The following is a 27,034-nucleotide window of genomic DNA, read 5'->3' on the forward strand; positions in this document are numbered from 1 at the left end:
GTGTTTAACAGAGCAGCAAAATCACTCGGACAAACCCCCACAACCATGCATTTTCAGCAGGTTATGATGTGACGCTGCTGGCATCACTGAACGCAATTGCGCTACTATTATCTGCCAGACGCTATGTCGCATTGCATGCTTCCCAGAGCCGCTTCCTAGAGCGAGATACACTCTCTTCATCCAGAACACCGATTCTATGATATATCGTTCCGTGTCAACGCCACGAATGCCCAATCCGCCCAACTCTATGCCCATTCCCAGTCGCTTCTCACCCCGTGCAATGCCCCCGTCGCGATGCCCATGATCCAGAGAGACATGACGTCAGAAAAGCTGCCAAAGAACGCCGTGTAAGGTGGGCTATTCATCGTCTCGTATGCACGTGCTTTCGTGCTCGTGCTCGTGCTCGTGTTGTGCTTGTGCTCGCCTTCGTCCCGTCATGTCATGTGTGTCGACTCCGCTTGCCACCATTGCCGAACGGGTCTTTGCCAGAACCTAGGCTACCCAAGTCGAATATCTCGGCAAAGTTGATTTTCCGTTTCTGTCCAGCCCCTCGGCCCAGGTGGCTTGCTGATCTGGAGTTCGTCCGCGCACCGTTCCCATGCCGTGTTCTTGACGACCTGGACACGGGGGCGGCCGTAGCGCTGTGGGAGTCTGACAGGTCGAGGTTGGCCAGGTTGAGGTAGGGCGGGTAGGGATGCGATGACTGGAAATTGAATGTTTCTTGCGTGGGAACGACAATCTCAGGCTCGGGCTCCTCCGCTATTGTAGTGACAGGCTGGACCACGGGCGGTGCAGAGTCTCGCATAGTTGCCTCGTTCCGCAGGGCCGGTAGTTGTGTTGCGCTGGTCGATCGGTGCGTCTCTGGCGACGATGCTGTCGTCTCGGCCTTCTCGACCTCGTCCTCACTCTCCATGCTCTGAGGCACCCCGTCCCGCCCCTCCAGCCGGTCGGTTAACCACCTCCGTACCCTCCGGCCTTCTCCATCACCCAAGCCGATGTTCTCTCTGTCGAGGAAGGATTGCAGGTCGTCGAGACAGTCCTGGTAGCCATCTGTTCGAGCTTTGGTCTGCGCTGAAGCCGAGATTTTATACAGTTTTGTGACGGAGAGCGCGGCAGCCTTGAAGGCATCGAGCAGCTGCTCGGGCGGTTCGGCGCTCATGATATTGCGTTGCTATGGAAGTTGTATGGGTGGACACACCGTATTCCAGCGAAAAAAGGCGTGCGGACCCCAATGTTCTTCTAGCCGAAAGTGTGCAGACGTCAAGAGGGCTTTTTGGGGCCGAAACAATTCAACCAAATTGTGGGTCAATAGGCGTATGGAAGAGGGTCGGTGACTAATAGGTGATGGCGGAAGTCACTCGCTGATGAGCCCTGCGCTTCTGGTAAGAAGTGTGATATATCGGGGAGTGAAAAATGGACTGCACCGTTGGCGAGAGAGTTGGGGAGTGTGACACCCTTCGTGCCCTGGCCTTGTTGGGTTTGTCGATGATGTTGTTTCCTTTCTTCCTGGGCTGTTGCCACAGCCAAGGCTAGGTACTAACAGGTGGGGGTTTTCAGCCACAGTGATCTGTGCTGGTAGTGGCTTCCAACAGCTACTAGAACTGAGGAACAACCTAGGTACCGAGTACTCTCTCGAGTAAAATCCATAGGGTAACTTAGGTGGGAATATTTACAGGGGAAGTAATTAAACCACACTCTTTTTGCAATCCTCTATATTCTAATGCCAGCTGAGTATCGCAAGGCACCTGGATGGCTAAATCGTGACGAACTCGGCAGGCAGTCAAACGGTAGGTAACGTGGTACTTGAGTAACGGACGGCTTAAAATTCATCCTTTCCGTTATCGATCCATTCTGATTGGCCCATGCAGCTCAAAATGCTCCAAAGGGCTAATGTCTCGATTGCGCTATTCCCAATTTGGATGCGATTTCGTGTGAATGGATTTTTGGTTGTCTTCGACACGGAGAACCCACCACCAGACCACTTATCCTCCTCAAACAACACTCGCCAGGGCAGTCAGTCTTTTACCTCGCCATCAATCTCAGCAACAAGATCTTGACCACCCCCAAATCTAAGCAGCGGCATCCAAAACAGTCCTTTCTAAACCGAAGACTGTGTTCGCGGCGCGTCTAAGTCGCGTTTAAGTGGAAAGCCGCGACAGAGATGGCTTCCTCTCGCTCTCGCGCCAGCGGCAATGATACCGACGCGTCAATGCCCGACGCTCCAGAGCCCAGCCATCGCCCGGGAGATGAGATGGTACGCTTTCCCCGATATCCCCTGGATATGTCCATGTTCCTGCCGTGGGCTACTTCTACAAGGCTCTCGCTTCTGCTGACACTTAACTACCTGCCTAGGAGGTGGATGAGACCCCTGACTACACCGACTCCGATACCAACCCGAATACTACAGCCAGCAGTGTGGTAGGCGAACCGCTTAACGAAGGCCGAAAGCGGCGAACAGAGGCCAACGAGCTTCGGCGGAGCATCTTTGGCAAGAAGCATGATGCGCTAGGAGAATCTAAGGTGCGAGACTGGTTCGGACGCTGCGCAGAAAACGCCGTTTGAGTTATACTCAGCTACTCACACAACAGATTTATAGGAAGATGATACACTTCGAAGATTCAGATACCTTCTTGGCTTGACCGACCTGTTTCGCCACTTCATCGACACCAACCCCGATCCCAAGATCCGCGGCATCATACAAGAGATTGATCGTCAGAATGCTGAGGCCAAAAATAAGAAAGCCGTTAGTCGTCAAGGTGGCGCTACTAGTGACAGACGTCGCCGGACCGAGGCCGAGGAAGACGCTGAGCTGCTCAAAGATGAGAAGCGTGGAGGATCCGCAGAAATCGTCTTCCGGGACTCGCCTGCTTTCATCCAAGGCACCATGAGAGATTACCAAGTCGCCGGCCTGAATTGGCTCATCTCCCTCCACGAGAACGGCATTTCCGGAATCCTCGCCGACGAGATGGGCCTCGGGAAGACCCTGCAGACTATCTCATTTCTGGGTTATCTCAGACATATGATGGGCACTACGGGGCCGCACCTGATCACCGTTCCCAAATCCACGCTTGACAACTGGAAGAGAGAGTTTGCAAGGTGGACGCCCGAGGTCGATGTCCTTGTGCTACAAGGTGCCAAGGAGGAACGACACCAACTCATCAACGAGCGCCTCATCGATGAGAAATTCGACGTCTGCATTACCAGTTATGAGATGATCCTCCGAGAGAAGGCGCATTTGAAGAAGTTTGCTTGGGAGTACATCATCATCGATGAGGCGCACCGAATCAAGAACGAAGAGTCTTCACTTTCCCAGGTCATTCGCCTCTTCAACTCCAGGAACCGGCTTCTCATCACCGGCACCCCCCTGCAGAACAATCTGCATGAGTTGTGGGCCCTACTCAACTTCCTCCTTCCGGATGTCTTTGGTGACGCCGAGGCCTTTGACCAGTGGTTCTCTGGCCAAGATCGAGACCAGGACACGGTTGTTCAGCAACTCCATCGAGTCTTGCGGCCCTTCCTTCTTCGCCGTGTCAAGAGCGACGTTGAGAAGAGCTTGTTACCGAAGAAGGAGGTCAATGTATACATTGGCATGTCCGAGATGCAGGTTAAGTGGTATCAGAAGATCCTGGAGAAGGACATCGATGCCGTTAACGGAGCTGGCGGGAAGCGGGAATCGAAAACGCGACTGCTCAACATCGTCATGCAGTTGCGCAAGTGCTGCAACCATCCGTACCTCTTCGAGGGTGCAGAGCCTGGCCCGCCATACACGACGGATGAGCATCTCGTCTACAACGCCGGAAAGATGGCTGTTCTCGACAAGCTCCTGAAGAGGTTAAAGCAGCAGGGCAGTAGAGTCCTGATCTTCTCCCAGATGAGCCGTCTCCTAGACATCCTCGAGGACTACTGCGTCTTCCGGCAGTACAAGTATTGCCGGATCGATGGTGGCACGGCTCATGAGGATCGTATCGCGGCCATTGACGAGTACAACAAGCCTGACTCGGAGAAGTTCGTCTTCCTCCTCACCACCCGAGCTGGAGGACTCGGCATCAACCTCACTTCGGCCGATATCGTCATTTTGTACGACAGCGACTGGAACCCACAGGCCGATCTACAGGCTATGGATCGTGCTCACCGTATCGGCCAGACTAAGCAGGTTATCGTGTACCGCTTCGTCACGGACAATGCTATCGAGGAGAAGGTCCTGGAGCGAGCGGCGCAGAAGTTGCGCCTTGACCAGTTGGTTATCCAACAGGGCCGCGCCCAAATCGCTGCCAAGGCAGCTGCGAACAAGGACGAACTACTGTCCATGATTCAACACGGCGCCGAGAAGGTCTTCCAGACGAGAGGCGCCACGGGAACACTCGCAGACAAGGGCGCCGAACTCAACGATGACGACATCGACAACATTCTTACAGCCGGTGAGAACCGTACTAAGGCACTGAATGCCAGGTACGAGAAGCTGGGAATCGACGATTTGCAGAAGTTCACGTCCGAGTCGGCTTACGAGTGGAACGGAGAAGATTTTGCCGCTCGGAAGAAGGATATTGCTGTCTCATGGATCAATCCTACCAAGCGTGAGCGAAAGGAGCAGATCTACTCGATCGACAAGTATTACAAGCAAGCATTGCAGACCGGAGGCCGTACAGCGGACTCAAAGCCCAAGGCCCCTCGCGCGCCGAAACAGGTCCAGGCTCACGATTACCAGTTCTATCCGCCCAGGCTGCGCGATCTCTATGACCGCGAGACGGCTTACTACCGCAAGGAAATTGGCTACAAGGTGCCACTTGCAGATGGTGACGATGACAACCTGTCCGAGCGGGAGGCGGAGAGAGCTCTCGATCAACAGGAGATTGACAGCGCGACGCCGTTGACTGAGGAGGAACAGGAAGAGAAGGAGAAGCTTGCCGTCCAGGGATTTGGTGATTGGAATCGTCGTGACTTCCAGCAGTTCATCAACGGCTCTGGACGCTACGGGCGACACGACTACGAGATGATCGCTCAAGAAGTCGACAACAAGACACCGGCCGAGGTTAAGATGTATGCCAAGGTCTTTTGGCAGCGATATAAGGAGATATCCGATTACAACAGGTACATCAAGGTGATTGAGGACGGCGAGGAGCGGATGCGGAAGATTGAGAACCAACGCAAGATGCTGCGGAAGAAGATGTCACAGTACAGGGTCCCCATCCAGCAGCTCAAGATCAACTACTCGGTCTCGACCACCAACAAGAAGGTCTACACCGAGGAGGAGGACCGCTTCCTGCTCGTGCAGCTGGACAAACACGGCATTGATTCCGAGGGAATCTACGAGAAGATTCGCGACGAGATCCGCGAGAGCCCGCTCTTCCGCTTCGACTGGTTTTTCCTGAGCCGCACGCCCGTCGAGATAAGTCGCCGGTGCAACACGCTCCTCACCACGATCGTCAAGGAGTTCGAGGACGTGAACACGACCAAGGCGAACGGCGCCGCCTGGAAGTCGAAGAGGGAGCCGGACGACGACGAGAACGACGAGGATAGCGTCCTCGGCATGGCTCCCACAAAGAAGAAGTCCAAGGCGGCTAACGGGGTCAAGGTGAGAGATGCCGATCACATCACGTTTGCGTCCGGGAATAAATTTATGCTAATCCATTTTGCTACAGAACAAGGCACTCGATAACGTCAAGTCGGGCACGGCGAGCAAGGCCAATTCCGCGGCCCCGTCACGGGCGTCGAGCGTCATGTCCAACCAGTCGAACGCTGGGAGCAAGAGTAAGAAGGGCAAGAAGAAATGAGTTTCATGTCGATTTGGCGGTGTGATTTGCGAGGCAATCGAGACGGGAGGTGCGAAATCGGGTTCGGGTCTCGATAAGCGAGGTAGTTTGTCATAGGACTAGGGGTGTCTCTACTCTGGTGCTCGACTCTCTGTGGCTCTGCAAGAAGAGGGGACCTGGTGTTTGTTTGGTTCTGGTGCGGTTTCTCAGAACAAGGAGTTGTTGATTTCATTTTTTACCGGTCGACCCTCGGCGATTACGGAGGGAAGGGGGCATCGTTATCGGGGCAGTCGGTAAAATTGATCTTGTTTGTACAGGTCTCAACAGAAACAAAATCACGATAGCTTAAGAGAGTTCTTTAGGCTGCCCTTTTTTTATGAAGTGGACTGATAATGATTTGTGGTCTTGCAAAGTCATTGTGATATGGGCTTGATTACACATGCCAGAATCTACGATGGGTTTACCTAAAGCCCACCCCCTTTACCAAAGAGAAACCCCCTGCTGGATCAGAATTTTCCCTGGAAAAAAAGAAGAAAATAACGCCATGAGATAGAATGCCCACGCCTGGAAACAATGGGAGCCCACGAGCAATGAGCCCCCACAGATAGAGAGAGAGAAGACACACAGACACACATGCAGCAACCACCCTCCCCCCAACAACCTCGACCGGACCTCACTGGGCCAATCGGTTCTGCCGTTCCCTCTCGACCTCGTAGGTGAAGTCGAAGTAGGCCTTGTCGAACTGGTGGAGGCGGACGTAGCCGTCCTCGCCGCCGCTGGCGTAGCCCTTGCCGGTGGGGTCGGCGGCGACGGTGTTGAGGGGGCCGAAGTGGCCGCGGACACGGCCGATCTCGTCCTCGAAGATCTTGTGATAGAAGCGGGCCTCAAACTTGCCCTGGCGGGCCGAAGTGCGGGTGACGTCCATAGCGGCCTGGCCACCGCCGAGGATGACGAAGTCCTTCTTGGGCGTGATGGTGGCACTGTTGAGGGAGGTATCGGAGACGTAGGTCTTAAGGACTTCGAGGTCGCGGGCCGAGATGAGCTGTCACGGGGGGTGGGGGGTTAGCGGGAACAGGCCTTGTTTGTGCATTTTGACTTTTTATATAGAGACGTAGGGTGGAGGGAATGGAGGGAGTTGGGGAAGGGAAGGAAGAGAAATGATAGGAGTGAGTGATGTGGACGGCTTACCTTTGCACTCTTATCTTTGCATGCGGTGATGAAGTATGTCCGGTCCTGACCCCACTGAAGATCGGTAATCGCCATGTTCAGTTCGTGAATGGGGATGTTGATGAGCAGGTCGCCGGTCTTGGCGTCGTATTGCGAGACGGAGCCGTCCTCGTGTCCGGCAATGATGTACTTGCTCAGATAGCTCCACCCGGCAACAGTGGCCTTGCTCTCGTCGCAGACGATAGTGATGGCCTTCTCGTCGCTCTGCTCAGCCTCAACGTCGATTACGACGTCCAGCACCACAATGGTGCCTAGGTGGCCCATCCGCTTCTCGGTGACGCCCAGCAGCTTCGTCCCGTCCTCGTTAAACTCCACCCTCTTCACGGCGGTCGGGAACTCCCATGTCTTCAAGCACTTGCCCGACTTGATGTCCCAGAGGCGGATGGTGTTGTCGGCTGAGCCGCTCGCGATGATGGTCGAGGTGGGGTCGACATCGACGGTCCAGATGGCGCCTTGGTGGCCGTGGTAGGTGCCGAGACGCTCGCCGTTATGTGCGAACCACACACAGATATGCTGATCTTTAGCGGTGGAAAAAATCAAGTCGCCATCACGGTTGTATCTGTTGTTGCAGCGGCGCCATTAGTAGCCATTCTCTCCCTGGAGGTACTTTGCGGGGGGCTGGCGCATTTTCTTACTTGATCTGGGTGAGGGCTCTCTCATGGCCCGACAATAGAATGGGCCTCATTTTTGCACTTTATATGCACCAGAAGGGGTGGTTTTGGTACGATGCCTGATATGTGCCTGTTGTCTCGGAAAGGCTTCGTTGCAAGGTCGATTTGTCGATTTGCACGAGCTGGTCTTGGTGGATTGAAATTTTTGCCGAGTTGTGCGTCTGGAGGCTCAAGGACGGGGAACTCATCGCGGGGCAGCCCCTCCCTCTCAGCCACAGGTTCACTGCATTGTGGCGGCGCTAGACTAGAAATACTTTAGTGTGACTAATGCTGCTGTGACTGGAGCCATCTCAACCATCATCATGGCAACCCGAACCCTTCGTCGAAAGAACCTGGAACCAACCTAGCCCATTTTTGTTACTTAATCTGAACTGCCGTATTGTCAAAGCTCGACGCAGTAGGTACCCCTATACCTGCCTACATATTATTAATGGTGTCGGAAGGCGCGTCTGGCTCGGGGCTGCGGTTAACAATCTTAAACGCTCCGTTGCTCGATGTAGAATAGACCAGCTGCTTTGCAACGTGGTGCGCATTGAGGTATATGGAGATTTGTCCTCCCATCACGGAATGCAGCATCGCACCGCACCTACGTAGCGAACTTGTCGATATTTTTCAGGCCCACATTACCTAAGTCTCTCTCTCTCTAGGCCCAAGTTGAGTGTTGAGTCAGAGTCTCTTTGGTCTTACGCAGTAACACAGCACTACTTCCTGTAAACGGCCCCCTGTGGGGCGACTTGGGGAAAAAGGTATGACTCTCTCAGCCATCGCCAATGGATCTTCACATGCAGGTTGGATGGCTCAGCGCAGCAGCACCACCATCCTTCAGAGCTCAATAAGCCGAAAAAGACTACGGGTGCCATTCGCCATTCGCCCGACTCAAGCCGGCAGCTTCTCCCAAGGCTTCGATTCGGCTATTCGAATACCCTGGGCGGCCCGACGAACCCCACCAGCTTCGTCCGGCGCCGGCTTGTCATCATCCTTAGCTCCTGGTCTGATTATCTCGACGACGCTCGGCACCACCCTTGCTCATTCGAGTTCTCACCGTCTTGATATAAGCCATTACTGTCCAGTGAGAGGCGCCTTCTCATGCAATCCCCGTCTCGCTCCACGTAAAGCACTCTTCTCCACCTCATCTCGCGCAATGGTTGCCACCAAAATTGATGGCACCGCCATCGCCAAGAAAATCCGGGAGAGGTTGCACGCAGAAATCGCTGAGAAGCAGGCGATAAACCCGAGGTACAACCCGTCGCTCAAGATCATTCAAGGTGCGTCACCTCTTCAAGAACTGTTCCAGGGACATGTAAAACAGAGAAAGCTGACTCGGTGTTTAATCTAAAAGTTGGTGACCGACCTGATTCTTGTACGTTGACCGCCCACTGGGAGAGGATTTGTTCTCACTCCATCTTCCCCCAAGCTGACCATATATCCCTCAGCCACATATGTTCGCATGAAGTTGAAGGCCGCCTTGGAGGTGAGTGACCATTTGAAAGGGGCCCCAACTTGGACCAACGCCGCTGAACAAAAGATGCACTTCAGGCGGGCATCCAATGCGAGATTCTCAAGTTCGAGGAATCCGTCGCCGAAGCCGAGTTGCTTGCCCGGGTCTTTGTGCTCAACAACGACCCTGACACCCACGGGATTCTGGTCCAGCTCCCCTTGCCCAAGCACATCGATGAGTATGTCGTGACCTCGGCTGTCGCCGATGAGAAGGATGTCGATGGCTTCGGCACCACCAACATTGGCGAGTTAGCCAAGCGTGGCGGCCACCCGCTCTTCACCCCCTGCACCCCCAAGGGCGTCATGGTCCTCCTAGAGGAGACCGGCGTCGACCTCCGGGGGAAGAACGCCGTCGTCATCGGCAGGAGCGACATTGTGGGTAGCCCGGTCAGCTATCTGTTGAAGAATGCGGACGCAACAGTCACCGTCTGCCATTCCCAGACTACGGGCCTGCAGGAGCATTTGAAGCAGGCCGATGTTGTTGTTGCTGCCATCGGAAACCCCGCCTTCATAAAGGGCGAATGGCTGAAGGAGGGCGTCGTGGTGATCGACGTCGGGACCAACTACATCCCAGACTCGACCAAGAAGTCCGGTTCGCGCCTCGTTGGCGACGTCGACTTTGAGTCTGCCTCGCAGGTCGCGTCTTTCATCACCCCTGTCCCGGGCGGCGTGGGGCCGATGACCGTCGCAATGCTGCTGCAGAATGTGGTGGATGCCACCACATCACACTTTGAACAACAAAAGCAGAGGCGGATTGTTCCCCTACCGCTCAAGCTTGAGTCCCCGGTGCCCTCGGATATTGCCATCTCGAGAGCCCAAACACCAAAGCACATCACCCGTATTGCTAAGGAGGTGGGGATTGCACCATGGGAACTTGAGCCTTACGGTGCCTACAAGGCGAAGGTCGATCTCAGCATCCTCAAGCGCCTGGACCATCGACGAAACGGTCACTACGTTGTCGTCACCGGCATCACTCCTACACCCCTGGGCGAGGGCAAGTCGACCACCACAATGGGCCTCGCCCAAGCCCTCGGTGCTCACATGGGCCGTCTCACTTTCGCAAATGTTCGGCAGCCCAGCCAAGGCCCGACATTCGGTATCAAGGGCGGTGCTGCCGGGGGTGGATACAGCCAGGTCATCCCCATGGACGAGTTCAACCTCCATTTGACGGGCGACATCCACGCCGTCAGCGCCGCGAACAACCTGCTGGCAGCCGCCATCGAGACTCGCATGTTCCACGAGGACACACAAAAGGACGGCCCACTGTACAAGCGCTTGGTGCCGGCCAAGAATGGGAAAAGGCAGTTCGCCCCGGTCATGTTCCGGCGGCTGAAGAAGCTGGGCATCGAGAAGACCGATCCCGACGAGCTGACCGAGGACGAGATCCGCCGATTCGCCCGCCTGGACATAGACCCGGCGACCATCACGTGGAAGCGGGTGGTGGACGTCAACGACCGGCACCTGCGGGGCATCACCGTCGGGGCCGCGGCCACGGAGAAGGGCCACACGCGCGAGACCGGGTTCGACATCTCGGCCGCGAGCGAGTGCATGGCCATCCTGGCGCTGAGCACCGACCTGGCCGACCTGCGCGAGCGCCTCGGCAGGATAGTCGTGGCGACCTCGCGCGGCGGCGACCCGGTCACCTGCGACGACATCGGGGCGGGCGGCGCGCTGACTGCGCTGATGAAGGACGCCATCAAGCCCAACCTGATGCAGAGCCTCGAGGGCACCCCTGTCTTCGTCCACGCGGGGCCCTTTGCCAACATCAGCATCGGCAACAGCTCCATCCTGGCGGACAAGATGGCCCTCAAGCTCGTGGGCACGGAGCCCGACGAGGACCACTCCGCCAAGGCCGGGTTCGTGGTGACCGAGGCCGGCTTCGACTTCACCATGGGCGGCGAGCGCTTCTTCAACATCAAGTGCCGCGCCTCGGGCCTCGTGCCCGACGTGGTCGTCATCGTCGCCACGGTGCGCGCCCTCAAGGTCCACGGCGGCGCCCCGCCCATCTCCCCCGGCGCCCCGCTTGACCCCGTGTACCTGCGCGAGGACGTCGGCGTCCTGCGCCGGGGCTGCACCAACCTCGCCAAGCAGATCGCCAACGCGCGGTCCTACGGCGTGCCCGTCGTCGTCGCCGTCAACCGCTTCACCACCGACACCGACGCCGAGGTCGCCGCCGTCCGCGAGGAGGCCATCGCCGCCGGCGCCGAGGACGCCGTCCTCTCCAACCACTGGGCCGAGGGCGGGCGGGGGGCCGTCGACCTCGCCGCCGCCGTCGCGGCCGCGGCCGAGAAGGCGAGGGGCGACGCCGACAGCTTCCGCCTGCTGTACGACTCGTCGGGCACGGTGCACGAGCGCATCGAGCGCATCGCCGTGTCCATGTACGGCGCGTCGGGCGTCGAGCTGGGCGAGCTCGCGCGGCGCCAGGCGGACACGTACACGCGGCAGGGCTTCGGCGGCCTGCCCGTGTGCGTGGCCAAGACGCAGTACTCGCTCAGCCACGACCCGGCGCTCAAGGGCGCGCCCACCGGGTTCGTCGTCCCCGTCCGCGACATCAGGCTCGCCGCCGGCGCCGGGTACCTGTACGCCCTCGCCGCCGACATACAGACCATCCCCGGCCTGCCCACCGCTCCCGGGTACCTCAATGTTGATGTCGATGTCGAGACGGGGGAGATCCATGGCTTGTTCTAGGGGGCGGGAGGCGCTTTTCTGTTGTGTGTGTGTTGCGCTCCGAAAACGGGAAGAGAGGTTTGTAGATCTCGTCTGATGTCTAGACTCAACGTAAGAGGTTGGAAGAGGGTTAGTTAGGAGGGGCCGTGATCGGTTAGGAAGGGCACAATGGGAGCCTGGTACATGTTTTCAACAACAGGCGTGGCATGAAGAGATCGGTGCGATATCTTAGTTTTATTCCTCTTTTTTATTCAAGTTATGAGATGGAAAGAGGTAGAAAAAACTAGACATGCTCTACTTGAAGGACATTCTAATCAGTTTCATCATGCTCGAGACGTTTTAGACGTTCAGATGTTTATTTGTTCGTCATGACAAGTAAAGTCTTTTCTTTCCCCCCGCGGTTATAACCAGGGAGACTGCCCTCCCGCGGCCGCCCGACTTGTTCCTTTCTCCACGCTTCTCAGTCGCTGGCACACCCACGTTGCTCTCGGTCTGAGAAGGAAGAGAAGCAAGAGGCATACAGTAATTGGTGTATATACAAAAGACCGATAGACGCCCCAAGATATGCAGCGAAAAAAGGTGACAGCGGTGGCTGGTGGACGGGCGCCTGTATGCAAACGAAGGGGGTGGGTATGGAGGAGTTCTAACAAACGAAAACATACCCGGTCTTTTGCTTTGGGTGATCGGATTTGATCCCATTCCGTCCCTGCACGCCGCCCAAGGGGGAGTGGAAACCCCATTGCCTGTCCGTGTAGGTGAGTGGGTGGTTGCCTGCATGCGGATACATGCAGAGGTATAATAAATGAAGAGCCTTCTTCCCATTACCAAGCCGTGTGCGAAAGAAGAAATGATCAGGACTCGTCCTAGTATATCCGGCCATAAAAGGAGCGTAAAACAGACAAATCTACCAGCTAAACTGTTCGCAATGCAGCTCCACAGCAGGCCCGTTGGCTCGGATAACGCTGGCCGTGGCGTCCCTCGTAACCTTCATCAGGCCGGGCGGTCCACATGCCGCTATGAGTACTCTCTGTGATGAGGGTGTTGAGTTGACGGCCTGGCGGATCAGGGTGGCGGCATCGGGCCTGCCAGCCGTCACGCGGGGGTTCCCGTGCTGCTCTGTGTCCTCAGCCTCCTCCGCCGCCGCCGTTGTGGTGGTGGTCTCAATTGCCGAAACCCTCTTGCCCTTGTTGGCGTGCTCAACGTGCAACCCCCGCTCACGCTCCATCTCCTTTTCGATGTCGTCCGATAGAGTGGAACGGTGGTGTGCAATAGGTGGGAGGCTGATCTTGGCGCGGGCAAGCGCTTTCTCGACATCGGGGGTAGAGGCGGTCGGCGAGGCGCCTAGCGACGACGACGAGGACATTGTGTGGGTGCGGTCGTCGTCCGGGGATTCGACGCGTGGGTTCAAGCGGCCCTCGGGAGAGACGGGGGCACGAGTCACGTAGAGTGAGAGGTTGATTTTGCCAGAGTGGTCGTGAGTGCAGAGGGTTTGGAGATGCTGCGTGAACCAGGACAGGCTCTCTGAACAGACGGACGTGTTAGTTGCTAGTCCCGCGACCCTTCTCGGGACTGTGTCTACTCACCATGCTGCCTCACAGTCCATATGAAGACTATGGACTTGGTCGATGTCTCCTTCATCCGCTCAAGCAAGTTGACAGCAAGGCCGAAGGTGAAGCTGGCCCCGCTACCCCCAGCAATCAAAACGATCTTGTCGTACTCCATGGGGTCGGGGAAGGTGCCATATGGTCCGTCGACAGACGCCCTAAGCTTCGCACCCGGATGGGCTTGGGCAAACTTGTAGAGGTCGCCGGTAAAGCCATTGTGCGAGTTGATGATGAATTCCAGTGGCTGCGTGCCGACGATGGTGAAGGGGTGCATCTCGAATCGCCGAATTGCCGGAATCCAGACAAAGAAATGCTTCCCAGGAACCGCCCTCGTGGGGACCTTCTTCATGACAACCCTCGTGCCGCCATTCGGGAGTGGGTAGAGTGTCGCTGAGTTATTGGAGGCGTAGTAGACCGCCCTTCCAACTCTGATGGCGCGATCCGTAACCCACATGGAAGCCGCGAGAAGCAGGATAATGATGATCCTCTTGCCGAGCTCGTGTTGGTGGAAACAGGCGCAGGCGATTCCGACCATGAAGCAAGTCAGATGGACCACGTAAAACAGTTCGTACCAGATCCGACGGAGCACAATGGCCGAGAGGGTGGCACTTAAGAAGGCGAAACCGGCGATTATGGCAGCAATCTGTTCCTTCTCAACAAGGAGCCTCAGCAAGTCCTTCTTGGAGAAGTACACGGTATAGGTGATCGCATGCATAGCCATGAAGAGGAAGGTGGTGCAGCCCGCAATCTGGTGCAGGCAGTTGAGGCGCTCGTACGAGTATGCTGTAAGGAACGCCAACGGGGTGTTCTTCAAGGCTAGGAAGACCACAAAACACAGATTTCCAGCCGTCATCCTGCACAAGGGTCAGTCTACCACGTCCAAACAAGAGTATTATTAAGTCGAACAGTAGACGGAAGGCTACCTACCAGCCGGCCCTCGCAGCAAAGTTGCTGGCAACCGAGAAGTCGAGGTTGGTGAAGCAGATGGCAGCGTTGATGCCCACATAGGAGGCGACGACCAAAGCATGACCGGCAGAGTTGAATCGGGGCACCTTGCGGATCAGAAGCCTACGTATACATCTGGTGGGGAGGTTAAGGTTAGCCACCTTCTTCCTAGGTCCGATACGCGTTCGCGGGTCCTTACCGTGTAACAGCACCAAAGGGTGCAGCAAGGGGCATCGTAGAGCAGGATGAGTGCGAAACCTTGCTGAAGATGGCGCGGGACCAGTGCAAGATGATGAAGATGCCCATCAAGCCACAAATTGCTGCCGCGAACATGGCCAGCTGTCGCTCGTTCGTAGCTTGCCTCGCGATCGCCGCGGCTCCCCCCCAACTACCACTACTGGCATGGCCTCCTCCACCACCATTTCCAGAGCCAGAGCCACCCCAGGTAGAGTTGCCAGAGGCAGAACCGCCTGAGCCCGAGCCTGAGCTTGAGCCTGAGCCTGACCAAGCCATCTTGTTATATGGGTGGGATGAAGCGTTGTCGGCACGCCCTATGTATGACAAGATATGTAGGGCCTAGAAGAGGTGGGAAAGTGGGAAGTTGGAAAACCGTGGATGCCCTGACATAAAGCAGCAGAGCGGTCGGAAGAGAAGTTTCAGGGAAGCAGAGTCATGGCTATGGAAGAGAAGGGTGAAGTGTATAAAACTGGGTCTAGACTGTTCGAATCAAACCACACCAGGATGTAATCGTGTTTTATATCCTATGCCTCTTCCCGCCTGTGAGTGCATCATGGGATATGATGGTCCACCTATGCTCCGGGGTAGAGGACCGGGGGGGAGGGAGAAGAGGGCACTCGATAAATGAAGAGGCAGTAGCATCTCGACTTTAGATGCACAACAAGCAGGATTGATAATTACAGGGTCATCACATGAAAGTAGGTACAAAGTCAAGAGGCAAAACGTTGGCAAGCGCACGGGTGACCGTAACATGGTCGGGAGCTTACCGACCGGATGAGAGGCATCAGGGGGGGAAGGGGAGAAAGGGGCGGAGAAGGGAGCAAGCCAAAGCGTCCTTCCGCTGCGACTGGCCTGGGGGCAAACTGGGCCGAAGCAAGCCAGCATGACAACCACTTCGGGGAACTTTCAAATTAGTTGATATCCAGAACGGAACTTTGTCAGCTTGACAAAGCAAGTAGCTCTCAGGGTGGAACCACGCATGGGAAGCAAGCATGGAGTGGGCGCTGCTGGCGATGCTGGCGACGCGAACCTGGGAGGCGACAACGGTTTAACCGCGACAATAAATGATCCGGAGCCGCAATTGGCAGAGGCGGTAGTGTGAGCAATATGGATAAAGCTGTGCAAATTAAAAAGGTGACCGTGACAGCCACCCGGTGTGTTGGGGAAGGCAGAGCGACTGGAGACACATGGATCCCCCAGAACGGCCATGATAATTACCCCACAAACGCAAGTAATATCGACAAATAAACAAGAGATAATGTTGGCAGGGCTTGACAGGTTTCCCTGTCTTGAGGGGCCGGGACTTGCAGAGGCACGAGTGGCAAACCCCCCCAGGTAAGAGGTCTCCAGACCCTTCGCGGTGCGCCATCGCGTCTGTATCTGGACAGATGCAGGACGATGAGCATGTTAGATAGACCGATAGGGTTGCGCAGGCACAGACAGGCAGACGGGATGTATGCCGGGGTGCCGAGAGCCAGGAGCGACGTTGAGGCTTGCGCCACTTAGCTAGAACGGTGAGCTTAACAGGGGGACGGGCGCACGGCGCTGAGAGCCAAGCTGTTAGTTCGAGGGGATCGATGGGAGCTTGGACTGATTGCCCGCGGCAACAGTCTTGGACTCTTCTGGTGGTTGCTGAATCGTAGCACGTCCCGGTTTTACTTGGCAAAAAGCGGCAACAAGGTGTGATCGACGATGCGGGAATCTCAAGTTTGGGCTTACTGTCCGGAAACGAGAGCCGCCCAATGCAACCTGACGGATGTCCGCGAGACTTAGAGACGGCTCCGTTCCAGCTTGTTGGCTGACGACAGGACCCGGAGGCGTTGGATAAGGCGATAGAGGCGGAGAGAATGTCTGTGTGTGGGTGTGTGGGTGTGTGAGTGGCAGGCCAGAAGCTGAAGAGCGTGCGGCAATGCTACTCTCTGCAGCTGCAGGTTAAGCATTCGAAGGGACATCACTAAGCTGCCATACCGTCACAAGACCGTTCCTGGGGGAGGATTTACACGATATTCCTGGTTGGGAAAGAACCGTTTTGGGCTGAGATCCTTGGTGGGGACCTGCTTGACGGGAGATCTGGAGGACTTTGGTTGGCTCCGTTGCACGCCGTTACACCAGCCTTGGCCCAATTAGGCAAGTTCGACGCCCGCCCTCCGCCCCTTCCAGGAACGCGTTTCCGAGCGGTCTCCCGCCGTCGACCCACACTGTGTGCCTATCCCCTCCCACATTTCCAGAACGCAAATTGCTCGTCAAATAAGGATCTATCAGCGGGACTCGAAGTGCCTTATTCTTTTTGGCCCTCTGCAATGACGCGCTTAGAATTCAGGAAATAAGACGGGACTATGCTGATCACAAAGCCACCCGCTGAATTGCTGCTGGAATCTCGGCAGCGGCTGCCAGCACACCGACCTGGAATCCCCAGTGTAGTTGGGGCATCGGTGCCTCCGTGCCCCCAGTCTGGAGATTCCATCGCCGGACGACCTGCAACGCTCCTAGGATGTGTACAACGTGCATGTACATACATGTGTACACGTACCAAGCCAAGGCCAAGGCCCCGTTTGGATGACGACAGGCACAGCGACAGGGAAGTCGCGCAGAATCGCCGCTAGGTTCTGGTGCTGCTGCCAAGATGGGAAGGAGGAATGTTACTGGGCGATGACACTGCTGTGGAACGCAGGGTATGTGAGCTTATTTGGAGCTCTGCCCCCTCGTCTCCATAATATCGTCCCGTGCTTTCGGACTCTCCCCATTCCATCATCCATCTTGGCAAGAAGACAAGAAAGCCCCTTCCTTTTCCCTCCCATTTTTCCATTTTCGACACTAAGCCTGATCAGGGGGTTGTATGATTGACGACTAAAGGTGCCTGTGCCTGGGGTTATTGATAAGATCTACCAACTATATGCTCAACGCCCACCTACCCCATTTTAGAACTGATATGTTCTATGGGGGATCTGTTCCGTTTAGAAAGCAGGATTCCGTCCAGTCGCTTCGACTGCCGAACAGAATGATGCCCCTATTCCAGCAGGCGCATCAGAAGCCCCAGCATTGAACTTGGCCGAGGACCACCTCGACGCGGCCAAACCACGTTATTAACTGAGATCGTGTGGCGGTCACTGGCCACGAGTCTTATTATCTTAAAACCTGGTTGACCAGTGAGAAGGGTTTTGGTCATCGAAATCTGGGGTGGCAATATCGCATTTATTACCCACCTCGGTCGCCCTCATACGCCCTCATTATCTTATACGCCCCCTTATATCTCAGCCACCTATCCCACTCTAAATAATTGCCTGAGTTACCTAGTCTAGACGAAACGGATACTCGTCAATCTGGGCAGGCCACCCCATTTCTGCTGGAAGGGTCGCGTCCCCAGGCTGATACTCCAATTTGTGTGGTGCTTCGTTGTCGGTGTAGATACAGGCGGCGAGCGGCACCGGCAATTGCTTCATACCACATTGCATGCCTCGATTTCAGCAAGAGAAGGAAGGCATAGCTTCCAGAACTATAGATACTATCCATGTCGTGCAGTTGCCATAACATGAACATATTGGAGGGGTCCCTAACTGCGAGGCAGCATCCAGACAAGAGCGAGGTGCTGGTCCCTCGGCTGCCGGCCCTCTTAAGGCACCCTGATTCCCATCCTGTCACTCTTCGAAAACGTCACCAACCCCGCGGTTGGCACTTCCTTTTGAGCGAGTAGCAGAGCAAATGTTTGTGCAACTGTCTGAGCATGATCTCCGATCGACTATCTGAACTTATCCGGGCCCCTTTTGAAACTGCCGAAGCCCACCAACGCACTCTTCCTCTCACCAATGGTTCCTGGAACAATGCCTGTAAATGGCCGATTGATGACAATACTACTACATCCTTTTCCTTAACTCGGCAGATGCCTCCCCCTTACTCTCTTCTCCTCCTCCCCGCCATGACTAGGCGGCGCCGTGCCATCCACAGTCGCACTCCATCTTCGCCCCCGGCAAGGCCGGAGGCGAGGTATGATGTCGCCAAGATGAAGGCGGCGACCTGCCACCAGGTGCGGAACACGAACACATGGGTGAGCCCGTCAAAGCCCCCGTGGTAGTAGAACCCGTATGCCTGCGAGAACCGCTGGCTGGCCAGCACCCCGTCCACCGCGGCCGCAAGCAGCGCGGCCACGGCCAGGAGCGTAACCCACGGCCGCCGCGCCCTCGAGCACGAGACCTCGTGGTGGTGGCCGTGCCGCGAATCCGACGGCTGTCGTGCCGGTGTCTCGCTCGTTGCCACCGCGCCCTCTCTGGGTGTCGTCGGGCTGCTGTCTGATGTCAGGCTCACAATGTCGCTGCACTTTCTCGTAATCGTCTCCACAATCCCCTTGATCCCTTCTCTGTCCCTGTGGTATTCCTCCAGATCATTCCTGGCCTTATTGAGCTCTGTCTCAAGTCGAACAATCCTCTCGTCTCTGGCCTCGACTTCCTTGGACATGTCCTCCTGACGCCCCTTGCAGTCCTCGAGCTCGGCTCCCAGGTCCGTAGTCCGGTTGTCCTTGCGTTTCACCTCGGCCTTTCTCTCCTCGTGGCATTTCTTCAAGTCCCCCTCCGCCTGGCTTTTTGCTTTCGCGAGCTCGTCTTCCAGGTCGCAGTGCAGTTTCATCTGCTGCGTAGCCGTATCTTCCAGACTCCGTCTATGCTTTTGTCCCTCGCTTAGCTTCGCTTCCGGGGTGCGGATCTTGTCCTGGAGGTCTTCTTCCTGGCCATGATTCTGGCCTTGGAGGGTATCAATCCGGGTCTTGCAATCCGATTCTGCGCGGTCTCTCAGTTTCGTATCCAGATTTGGAATATGGCTTTCTTTCTCGTGATCTCCTTTCTCGTGCTTCTTCTTGCCGGGCTTCTGCGTCTCCTCGTAGCCAGCGGCTCTATCGCCCTTCTCCTCGTCAACACTCGGCATGTCTTCTTTGCCGCTGCTGGCTTCGTCCACATCGACCCCTTGGGTGTGACCCTTGGGAGCACCAGCAATCAAGTCGCCCGGTTGCTCTTGCAGTAGCTTATGATCTTCCAGTGGACTCGTCTCGCTCTTCTCTTCCTGAGCTGTGGCCGCCACGCTCGTCGCTTGAGTCGAAATGTCATGGTCCTCCTCACCCGAAAGTCCGGTAGGCTGAGGCTTGTCGATTATGTCCTTCTGCCCGTTCTCACCCTCTTCGGTCGGCCCTCCTGACCCTTGTTCTCCTTTCTCCGTGGCCTGCACATGGCCGTCGTCGATAATGGTATTTGCTTCCTGAATCGCGGTAGTTGTATCAGGCTGGCTTAACGCTGGGGCGGCAACGTATTTCACTGGCCCTGAATCTCCAGTGCTGACGGCGTAATCTCCTGGCGTCGGCATGGTATCGGATTTGTGTTTGCTAGGTATAGGCATTGTCGTTGAGGCAGTATCTCTGCTGGTCAGGAAATTAAGACTGTTCAATAAACGAACGACTGGATGGGACTCCTGAGTCAAGTGAGAATATCTTTTGGGACGTCTCGTCGGTTAATAAATATTGTAATGACAAAGACATGAACTGCTGTTAGACCTTGTCCAGACGCCATGTCCCCATACGTCGGAGACAAAGAATCTGGCATCGTCGCCTCGGGGATACAAAGACAATCTGCCTCTAGGCTTCAGGACGTTAAGGTACCTAGGCAGTGGCTCCCTGGAGAAGTCTCTATCTAGTTTGTCGGAATGACGGTTTCTTTATAAGTAGAAGATGTTTTCGTACTCGGAGCTATCCCACAGTTGGTTCTCTCACTGGCATGCAGCTGCCTGGATGGCGTATTTGCTTGACCGATTTGCTTCGACCCACACTCATGGCATAAAGAAAATGCAGACGTTGGAATTGTACCAAAGTATCGAGTTGCTCATTCCTGTTGAGCACCACGGACACTCAGGGGCAACACAAGGTGGGAAGGCTTGGCGAGGAGAGGTTTGATAGTAGGGTTTGGATTTGGCTGGCATGGGGATGCAGATAATGTACAAGGTAGTTGAGCAATACAGGCATGGAAATGTTGGGTTAGATAGAGTACTGATGGAAGAAGTGGAAGGAGGAACTAAAAGAAATAAAAAATAAAAAAGTAAACAACAGGGAGTGGTGCAAGGATCGAATGCCTGCCTTCAGACGAGACCCAGAGGTGGCTGTCATAGGTGCGGCGGTCAGCATCACATTTGACCATTACACCACCCCCTGTTGTTATTGTACCAAGTCACTTAATTTGTTTATCAACCTTTGTTCTGGTGCGACGGACAAGGAGCATGTCAAAACCCTGAGTTCAACCCAAAAGTGAATCACTACTGCGATGCCAGAGCAAGGCCGAATCTAAATTCAACGCCAGCGAGTTGTTATCAAACGCCTTCCCCTTAACCGTCCTAAACCCCCGCTGTCCCCCCAGGTGGACAATGATATCGCCGTCTTCGCCCCTCAGGAATGCGGCGAAACCACAGCATCGCAAGCTCCATCCTAGAGACTATCCCACAGGCAAGCCAGCCAACCCCTTCGTTATCTACCCCCAAAGGCAATACAATCACTCCCAGGCACAAGGAACCTCACCCTCCTCCTCCACCACCACCGCTCCTCTTCCTCCTCTCTTTCCCTCTCCACAACGCCTTGGGCGCGAAACCGGCCACGGTTCGCGACTTCCTGCGGGACCACCTCCCCACTTCTCCCCTCCTCCCTTGCACTCTCCTCCCTTCCCCTCTCCCCCCCAACCACCCTATTCTCCTCCCGCCCAGCCCTGAGAGCACACTCCCTCGTCAACGCCTCCAACCCCTCCGGCCCCCCGTCGGCGGCGAAGGACCTCACGCACGCCGCCGCCACGTACGCGGCCCCGGCCTCGCGCCACCGCCCCAGCGCCCGGAGCCCGTGGCCGCGGAACAGCTGCGCCTTGGCGACCAGGTCGGGGCGGCGGGCCTGCGCGGCGCGGCGGAGGGCTGCGTCGGCGAGGGTAAGGGCCTGGAGGGCTTGTGGGTCTGGGTTGGTGGTTCGGGAGGCGGGATGGTGGCTGGTCGGTGTTGGTGTTGGTGGTGGTGAGTCGGCTCCTGCGAGGAGGGCGGCGCAGTGGAGGATGGTGGTGTTGGTTGATAGTGTCAGGGATGAGGTGTCGGCGCGGGAGAGGCGGGTTGTGGGAGTCGAGGCGGGGAGTTTGGCGACTGGGGGTGGGATGGGCTGCGCCATGGTCTTATGTGGTGGCCGAGCCGGTTCTCCTCGTGGATACTCCTGGTTGGTTTCGCTTCTGAGACGGGAGCTACGCCGTCCGATGGTCAGGATGGTCCTCTGTCCTCTTGGGAGAAGGCAAGAAGCAAAATATAGATGTCAGCCGGGTGAGCTTTGGAGGCTCAGGAGGGTACCAGTATTGTGTGATCTGAAGGAACCGATAGGCAAGGGTCTTTATTCTCCTTGGTGGTTTATCGATCCGTGTCAAAGACATGAATGGGGATTATTTTCATGTCTCCAGAGCTAGGGTCATATCAATCTCACAAAGAACGCGGCCTGACTGCCCCTTGGATATCGTGAAGAATCTGATATATCACTTTTCGACTGAGATCAAAATGGGCCACCTACAGCTGGCGGGTCCGGGAAGCAATCACACTTGGCTACACTTGAAATATCATATGGGGCCATTGTAAGGTAAAGTAGTGGCAAGACAGCTTCAAAGAGCTGCCATGCAGGGTGACAATGGAATATGTACAGTGACTGGAAAGTAGACAGTACTCAAAGTGAAGAAGGAAACCCCTGGAATCACAGCAGATCTGCGGCTCTTTCTATCTTCAAGTGTCGAACAGTCTGCCGTCCAAAAGATTCATGGGAGCTACGCTTTCTCCGTACTTATACTTGCCAGTATAAGGATAACCTGACTCTCTAGACAGGGAAATCAAGACGATGGACAACGAGGGAGAGGCATGGCAGAACGTTCAGCTTTCTCAATCTTTCCCGTCTCGGATGATTGACCCCTGAGATCTTATGAAAACAAAGTCATCTGTTGATGATATTGCTATTAGGGGTAACCCTTCCTGCATGAGGATGAAGTCAAAGTGGGCAGACGATGCTGAATAGGGGGAGGATCTTCCCTACCAGTTTTATGGAACTTCAATGTCGAATTCCCCCCTTTTCTCCGCCTCTTTCGTGTGTGCACGTTTACTTCCAAACCGAAGTGGAGTTCCTTGGAACTGCAGTTGCTTGAGACGCCAAAGTGTATCTCTCCTACAGCCCCGTTTCGAGACCATGGGCCGTGACATTGCCCCCTCAGATGCAGGTCTGGCCCAAGAATAACCAGGCTAAGATGGCAGACCAGAGCGTGACGTATGGGCTTCAGAGGCGTCAGCTTCCGGATACAATCTGCCATCGCGCCAAGAACCACAAGAAGGCCCCATCACCCATCTTTGATCCGAGTCTCACATCGACAAAGTTGGTCACTTCATATTCTCCAGTACTCTGAGGTCAAGTTATAACCATTTATTTCCACCAGAGCCATGAACGTAACGCCGCGCCAACCGTACCTCTATCCATCCTGATGGTGCCGAGCCCGAGTCAAGGGAAAACTTCTGTAGCCCCTTAAGACCCAAAACATAGAAAGAATTACGTAGCCAGCCTAACTGGCAAGTGAGATAAAGACCGGGGTATTGCAAAGAAACAATCATAAGAGACTGTGCTTCTGCTCAAAAAGAGAGTCCGCCCAGGAAGCACGACAGACCTGACCAAACGCTTCGGTCACCATATATTCAATTTATTCCCTCTTTGTCGTAAAATATTGTTGATCATGAGTATCATATGACGCCACAGGCTCACCACAAGTTATCAGCCTTGACCAAGCTGGGCCGTCCATTGCGTACTGGGGTGCCCGGCGCCCGGCCCAAACTCGGGGCTAGACGGGGTGGCGAGCCCGGCGACGCCACGTACTGTGGCGGCCGGGGTGGCGGCCCGGCCGGCCTATAAGGGGGTCGACGGGGCTGGTAGGTGTTGGGGACCATCGCCGGGAATGGCGGCGAGATATCCCTCTGGTGGGCGCGGCCTTGTTGATCCCTCGGCCGACGCAGGGGTAGGGTCTGGTCGTCGGCGGTGGAGGTGAAAGGGCAGGTCTCCTCCCAGGTGTCGCCGAACACGGCGCCCGCCGGGAGTATGGAAAGGATGGAGCAGGCAAAGAGCACCAGGGCGCCGTCGAACAGCGAGGAGACGATCTCGGACTGTGACAGGGCGCCGCCGAGCCCGCCGGTGAGTGCGGCTACTCGGACGCCGGTTCGGATGAGGAGGAAGGCCGCTGCAAGTTGAATGACTGTGCAGTGGATATCATTAGCAGGGTACGAAAGCGGGCGCATGGGAAAGACCTACATAAGAGAAAGACGCCGAACTTGGCAGAAGAGTACAATTGGGAGTACTTGGGGTCGAGGATATTTTGCCGGTGGTGAAGGCGAAAAACGAAATACCAATAGACGGTGTAAAACAGCGCGATGCTGCAGATTTGCATCGCCAGGCCCGTGATGAGTACGTTCGTCCCTTGGACAATCTAGGAACACGTGAGTAACAGGCCAAGGAGGTCGGTAGGCAATGTTGGGGCTCACCTCTTCCCGGCTACCCCCTGTCGCTGTGAAGGCGGCTCCCACCGCCTGGAAAGCAAGTGCGAAAGCGCCGAAGGCGAGAAAGAAAACGGCGAAACGAATGGGCTGCGAAATCAGGGTGAACTCCTTCCCATACAGGACGAGGATATGAGGTAGGACCAGGAAGATGGCCGCGGCGATAAAGGTTGGACCCATGTTGACACCAATCGTGTAGAGAACAAAGTACAAAGTGCTGGCAGAATCAGATCTCAGGAGAATCCTTCCGACATGTCCCATGGCCTCGAAAGCCAAGCCTGCGATGATGGCGGAGGAGTAGAGCGCCGTTTTGTATCGGATGCCGGTGAACAGATTGATGGGAATTAGAAAGCAAAAGGCGACAAGAAAAACGGCGCTGCCGGCAAGGGATGGCGATGATGAAAAGAAGCCCTCGGGCACGGGGCAAGTAGCCAGGGTGCAGTCCTCCGGACTCCCCATCCTGGCGATTGCTTGGTCTCCTTCGGCTCTGCCCGTGGAGACGATGGCGGGCAAACGACATGAAATATAATGAAATGCCGAGGGGATGAGAGAAGCAGACTTTCTTCGGCATGCCGAGAATATGGGAATACGCAGAGGTAGATATACACGGATTCTCGCAGCGGGTTAGTTTGGGCGATCACCATGTTGGACCCGACAGTCTGGTATCACTCTATTCTGGGCGCCTAAACAATGTCGACAGCACCCCGGTCTGTCCTTTATCCAGAATGCCCGGGCGGGGATCGATCCACAGCAAGCACTCGCTTCCTGGCTGATTCGTTGGAAAAAGCATCGAAGGCGAGATAACAAACGGCTTGATACGAACGTATTCTACGTGGCATGCCGATTTTCGACGCACTTCGCCTTTTTTTGGCCATCACTTTGAGCCTCTCTATGGCATCATAGCCGCTCATCGCTACTGGGACACCCTCTCTCATGGCGTTCATGGAAATCAGTGGCGCCACTGGCAACGAACTTGACTGGTAGACCATAACTGGGAAACTGAAAGGCCATGGAGAAGCAAACACGGGTGATGCTGCCTGGTACCACCAAGCTAGTTGCGACTGACCAGTCAGCTGTTGTCCCAGCAGCCTGGTAAGGCTATTTCGGTTGGTTCCATAACTGCACCCCTGATCCCATTGCGCGAAAATTCCACCAATCGAAGGCTGCCAATGCGTAATAAAAGCCCACCAGTGGGGCTTTTTTTCTTCTTTTTCTTTTTTATTTGTGCTCCTCCTTATGCACCTGGAGCGACATAAGCCAAAACAAGCGCCTCGACTTGGTGAGCGCTTCGGCAAGGCTGATGTTGGATCCGTATCGCGCCACGACTTCCCACCGCTGAACCTGCCTCCGCGCGGCAATGAGCAAGCAGTAGGTGCAGCAGTATCTTGAAGCGCTACTGACAACCAATGCCTCCGAACCAACAGGCTGAGTTTGTTTGAGAGATGCTTTGTTTAGAACCAACGATCCATGGGCAGTTGACGAGAAGGCAAACGTTTACCCCGTTCCGGACCCATATTTTCCCGTGATAATTGGGCGGGAGAATGGAAAGCTGGGAAATCAACACGAAATAAGCCAGAAGGATGCTTTGTGAGAGAGCCCCCACGCCCCGTATGAGGTCTGCAATGCCGCGAGAGACCACCGCCACCGCCCCATGTATAGTGTGAGAAGGAAATGGCCATGTTGAGGATCTTTTGCATCCTGGCTGGGGGTCCTTGGCCGACCTTGGGAGGACCTTAGTCGCTCCACACGCCTGCGCTTCTTTCCAGAGGAGGATGATGGCAGGTTGGGTTACTTCAAATCCCCTCTCCGCCCGAGACGAACGCAAGTTTAGCACAGGTTAAATCCGACGGATGCTGTACCTATTTACTTCTTCATTCCACGTTTTGACTTGTTGAACCAGACTGGTCAGGACGACGCCCGTGTAAGCATCCTTTTTTGCTGGCATTCAACCACAACCGAATCTCGTAGGTCCGTCACCAAGATGGCAACCCCTAGGTCTTATGACCCCTAGGCCAAGGGCAGGCCAAGGCTTCAATATTGCTGGTTAGAGCATCGTGTGGGCGATACGTCCAACATGAACCGCCGCCTCAGGTCTCCGGGGAACCATTCACACAGGCAGGTGCCCATCCAACGTCTCGGCAAGTGTTGTTGAAGGATATATTCTAGTGTCCCCGAAGTGTGTTGCCCGTCCCTTGAAACTGCTAGAGTCTGCTCGAGTCTTCTCGGTGGTTTCACTAGCATCTGACCTTGGTACGAAGCCCTGCCTTGTGAGAGACTTCCGGTCTCATGAATCTGTGGAGATGCTTCTGATAATGAATATGGGGTGGCTCCCCAGGGACAACCCACAACATGGTACGAGATATGATAAGTGTGACCATCGCAGTTGAAACTATGCTGTTAAACCTACGTAGAGAGCTCGGATACACCATTTGTGCTGCCAGCTAATATTGCCTGCTAGCCTTGGCAAAGGACTACCTGTGTTATCTCAAGCTTGATTTTAAGCACGGCAGAATCTGAGCGACAAGTGCCGATTTCGTACCGACTACTGTGTAATGTCTCGCCGACGGATCCTTCTGTTTCCACGGCGTCCAAAGATATGCGGTCAAAGGGGCTCAGTCTGGGCGAAAGCGGGACGCAAGATGCGGTGAAGAGAGCATTATCGGAAATTGGTCCAAACAAACTATTTTGAAATAGGCCCGATGTGTTGTGCATAAGCACAGCTTGGCAGAAAGTAGGAGGACGTAGGACTACATCGTGTGATTGGAGTGGAGGGCCATATGTGCTCGTCATCGGACATCCATGGTAGTGCGACCTCCCTGCCCATGGAAAGAAATCACGGGATAACAAGATCCTCGGAAATTTGCACGAGGTTGTGTTT

General features: G+C 55.5%; 8 protein-coding genes across 8 annotated transcripts; 2 read left to right on the top strand and 6 right to left on the bottom strand.

The window, feature by feature from the left end:
* Positions 1–439: 439 nt before the first annotated feature.
* Positions 440–1,159, bottom strand: QBC33DRAFT_501258 (uncharacterized protein; the record flags this gene model as incomplete). The annotated part of the gene is made up of 1 exon (XM_060425699.1): positions 440–1,159. The coding sequence occupies one exon, from the start codon at positions 1,157–1,159 to the stop codon at positions 440–442; it is 720 nt and encodes a 239-aa protein (XP_060278602.1).
* Positions 1,160–1,981: 822 nt separating this feature from the next.
* QBC33DRAFT_574260 (chromatin remodelling complex ATPase) lies at positions 1,982–6,132 on the top strand. The gene is made up of 4 exons (XM_060430746.1): positions 1,982–2,254; positions 2,353–2,520; positions 2,597–5,572; positions 5,640–6,132. Exons 1-4 carry the CDS (start codon positions 2,162–2,164, stop codon positions 5,769–5,771), a joined length of 3,369 nt encoding a protein of 1,122 aa, XP_060278603.1. The 5' UTR covers positions 1,982–2,161; the 3' UTR covers positions 5,772–6,132.
* Positions 6,133–6,202: 70 nt separating this feature from the next.
* Positions 6,203–8,029, bottom strand: QBC33DRAFT_284570 (WD40-repeat-containing domain protein). Its single transcript, XM_060423278.1, has 3 exons — positions 7,613–8,029; positions 6,939–7,536; positions 6,203–6,792 (listed from the first exon to the last, which is right to left on the bottom strand). The coding sequence occupies exons 1-3, from the start codon at positions 7,660–7,662 to the stop codon at positions 6,424–6,426; spliced, it is 1,017 nt and encodes a 338-aa protein (XP_060278604.1). The 5' UTR covers positions 7,663–8,029; the 3' UTR covers positions 6,203–6,423.
* A 626-nt stretch (positions 8,030–8,655) lies between these two features.
* QBC33DRAFT_285013 (C-1-tetrahydrofolate synthase) lies at positions 8,656–12,023 on the top strand. The gene is made up of 3 exons (XM_060423279.1): positions 8,656–8,913; positions 8,988–9,119; positions 9,185–12,023. Exons 2-3 carry the CDS (start codon positions 9,096–9,098, stop codon positions 11,831–11,833), a joined length of 2,673 nt encoding a protein of 890 aa, XP_060278605.1. The 5' UTR covers positions 8,656–8,913; positions 8,988–9,095; the 3' UTR covers positions 11,834–12,023.
* A 251-nt stretch (positions 12,024–12,274) lies between these two features.
* On the bottom strand, positions 12,275–15,326 carry QBC33DRAFT_284567 (ferric reductase NAD binding domain-containing protein). Its single transcript, XM_060423277.1, has 4 exons — positions 14,561–15,326; positions 14,344–14,496; positions 13,396–14,270; positions 12,275–13,333 (listed from the first exon to the last, which is right to left on the bottom strand). The coding sequence occupies exons 1-4, from the start codon at positions 14,872–14,874 to the stop codon at positions 12,717–12,719; spliced, it is 1,959 nt and encodes a 652-aa protein (XP_060278606.1). The 5' UTR covers positions 14,875–15,326; the 3' UTR covers positions 12,275–12,716.
* Positions 15,327–18,486: 3,160 nt separating this feature from the next.
* Positions 18,487–20,091, bottom strand: QBC33DRAFT_623720 (uncharacterized protein; the record flags this gene model as incomplete). The annotated part of the gene is made up of 1 exon (XM_060432912.1): positions 18,487–20,091. Exon 1 carries the CDS (start codon positions 19,972–19,974, stop codon positions 18,487–18,489), a length of 1,488 nt encoding a protein of 495 aa, XP_060278607.1. The 5' UTR covers positions 19,975–20,091.
* A 965-nt stretch (positions 20,092–21,056) lies between these two features.
* Positions 21,057–21,763, bottom strand: QBC33DRAFT_519609 (uncharacterized protein; the record flags this gene model as incomplete). Its single annotated transcript, XM_060426303.1, has 2 exons — positions 21,057–21,092; positions 21,140–21,763. The coding sequence occupies 2 exons, from the start codon at positions 21,761–21,763 to the stop codon at positions 21,057–21,059; spliced, it is 660 nt and encodes a 219-aa protein (XP_060278608.1).
* A 1,387-nt stretch (positions 21,764–23,150) lies between these two features.
* On the bottom strand, positions 23,151–24,730 carry QBC33DRAFT_285076 (RTA1 like protein-domain-containing protein). Its single transcript, XM_060423280.1, has 3 exons — positions 24,145–24,730; positions 23,915–24,089; positions 23,151–23,858 (listed from the first exon to the last, which is right to left on the bottom strand). Exons 1-3 carry the CDS (start codon positions 24,613–24,615, stop codon positions 23,371–23,373), a joined length of 1,134 nt encoding a protein of 377 aa, XP_060278609.1. The 5' UTR covers positions 24,616–24,730; the 3' UTR covers positions 23,151–23,370.
* Between the last annotated feature and the right edge of the window lie 2,304 nt (positions 24,731–27,034).

The sequence above is a fragment of the Phialemonium atrogriseum genome, assembly GCF_030411735.1.
Source record: "Phialemonium atrogriseum strain 8032-3 unplaced genomic scaffold QBC33scaffold_42, whole genome shotgun sequence".
Classification (NCBI taxonomy): domain Eukaryota; kingdom Fungi; phylum Ascomycota; class Sordariomycetes; order Cephalothecales; family Cephalothecaceae; genus Phialemonium; species Phialemonium atrogriseum.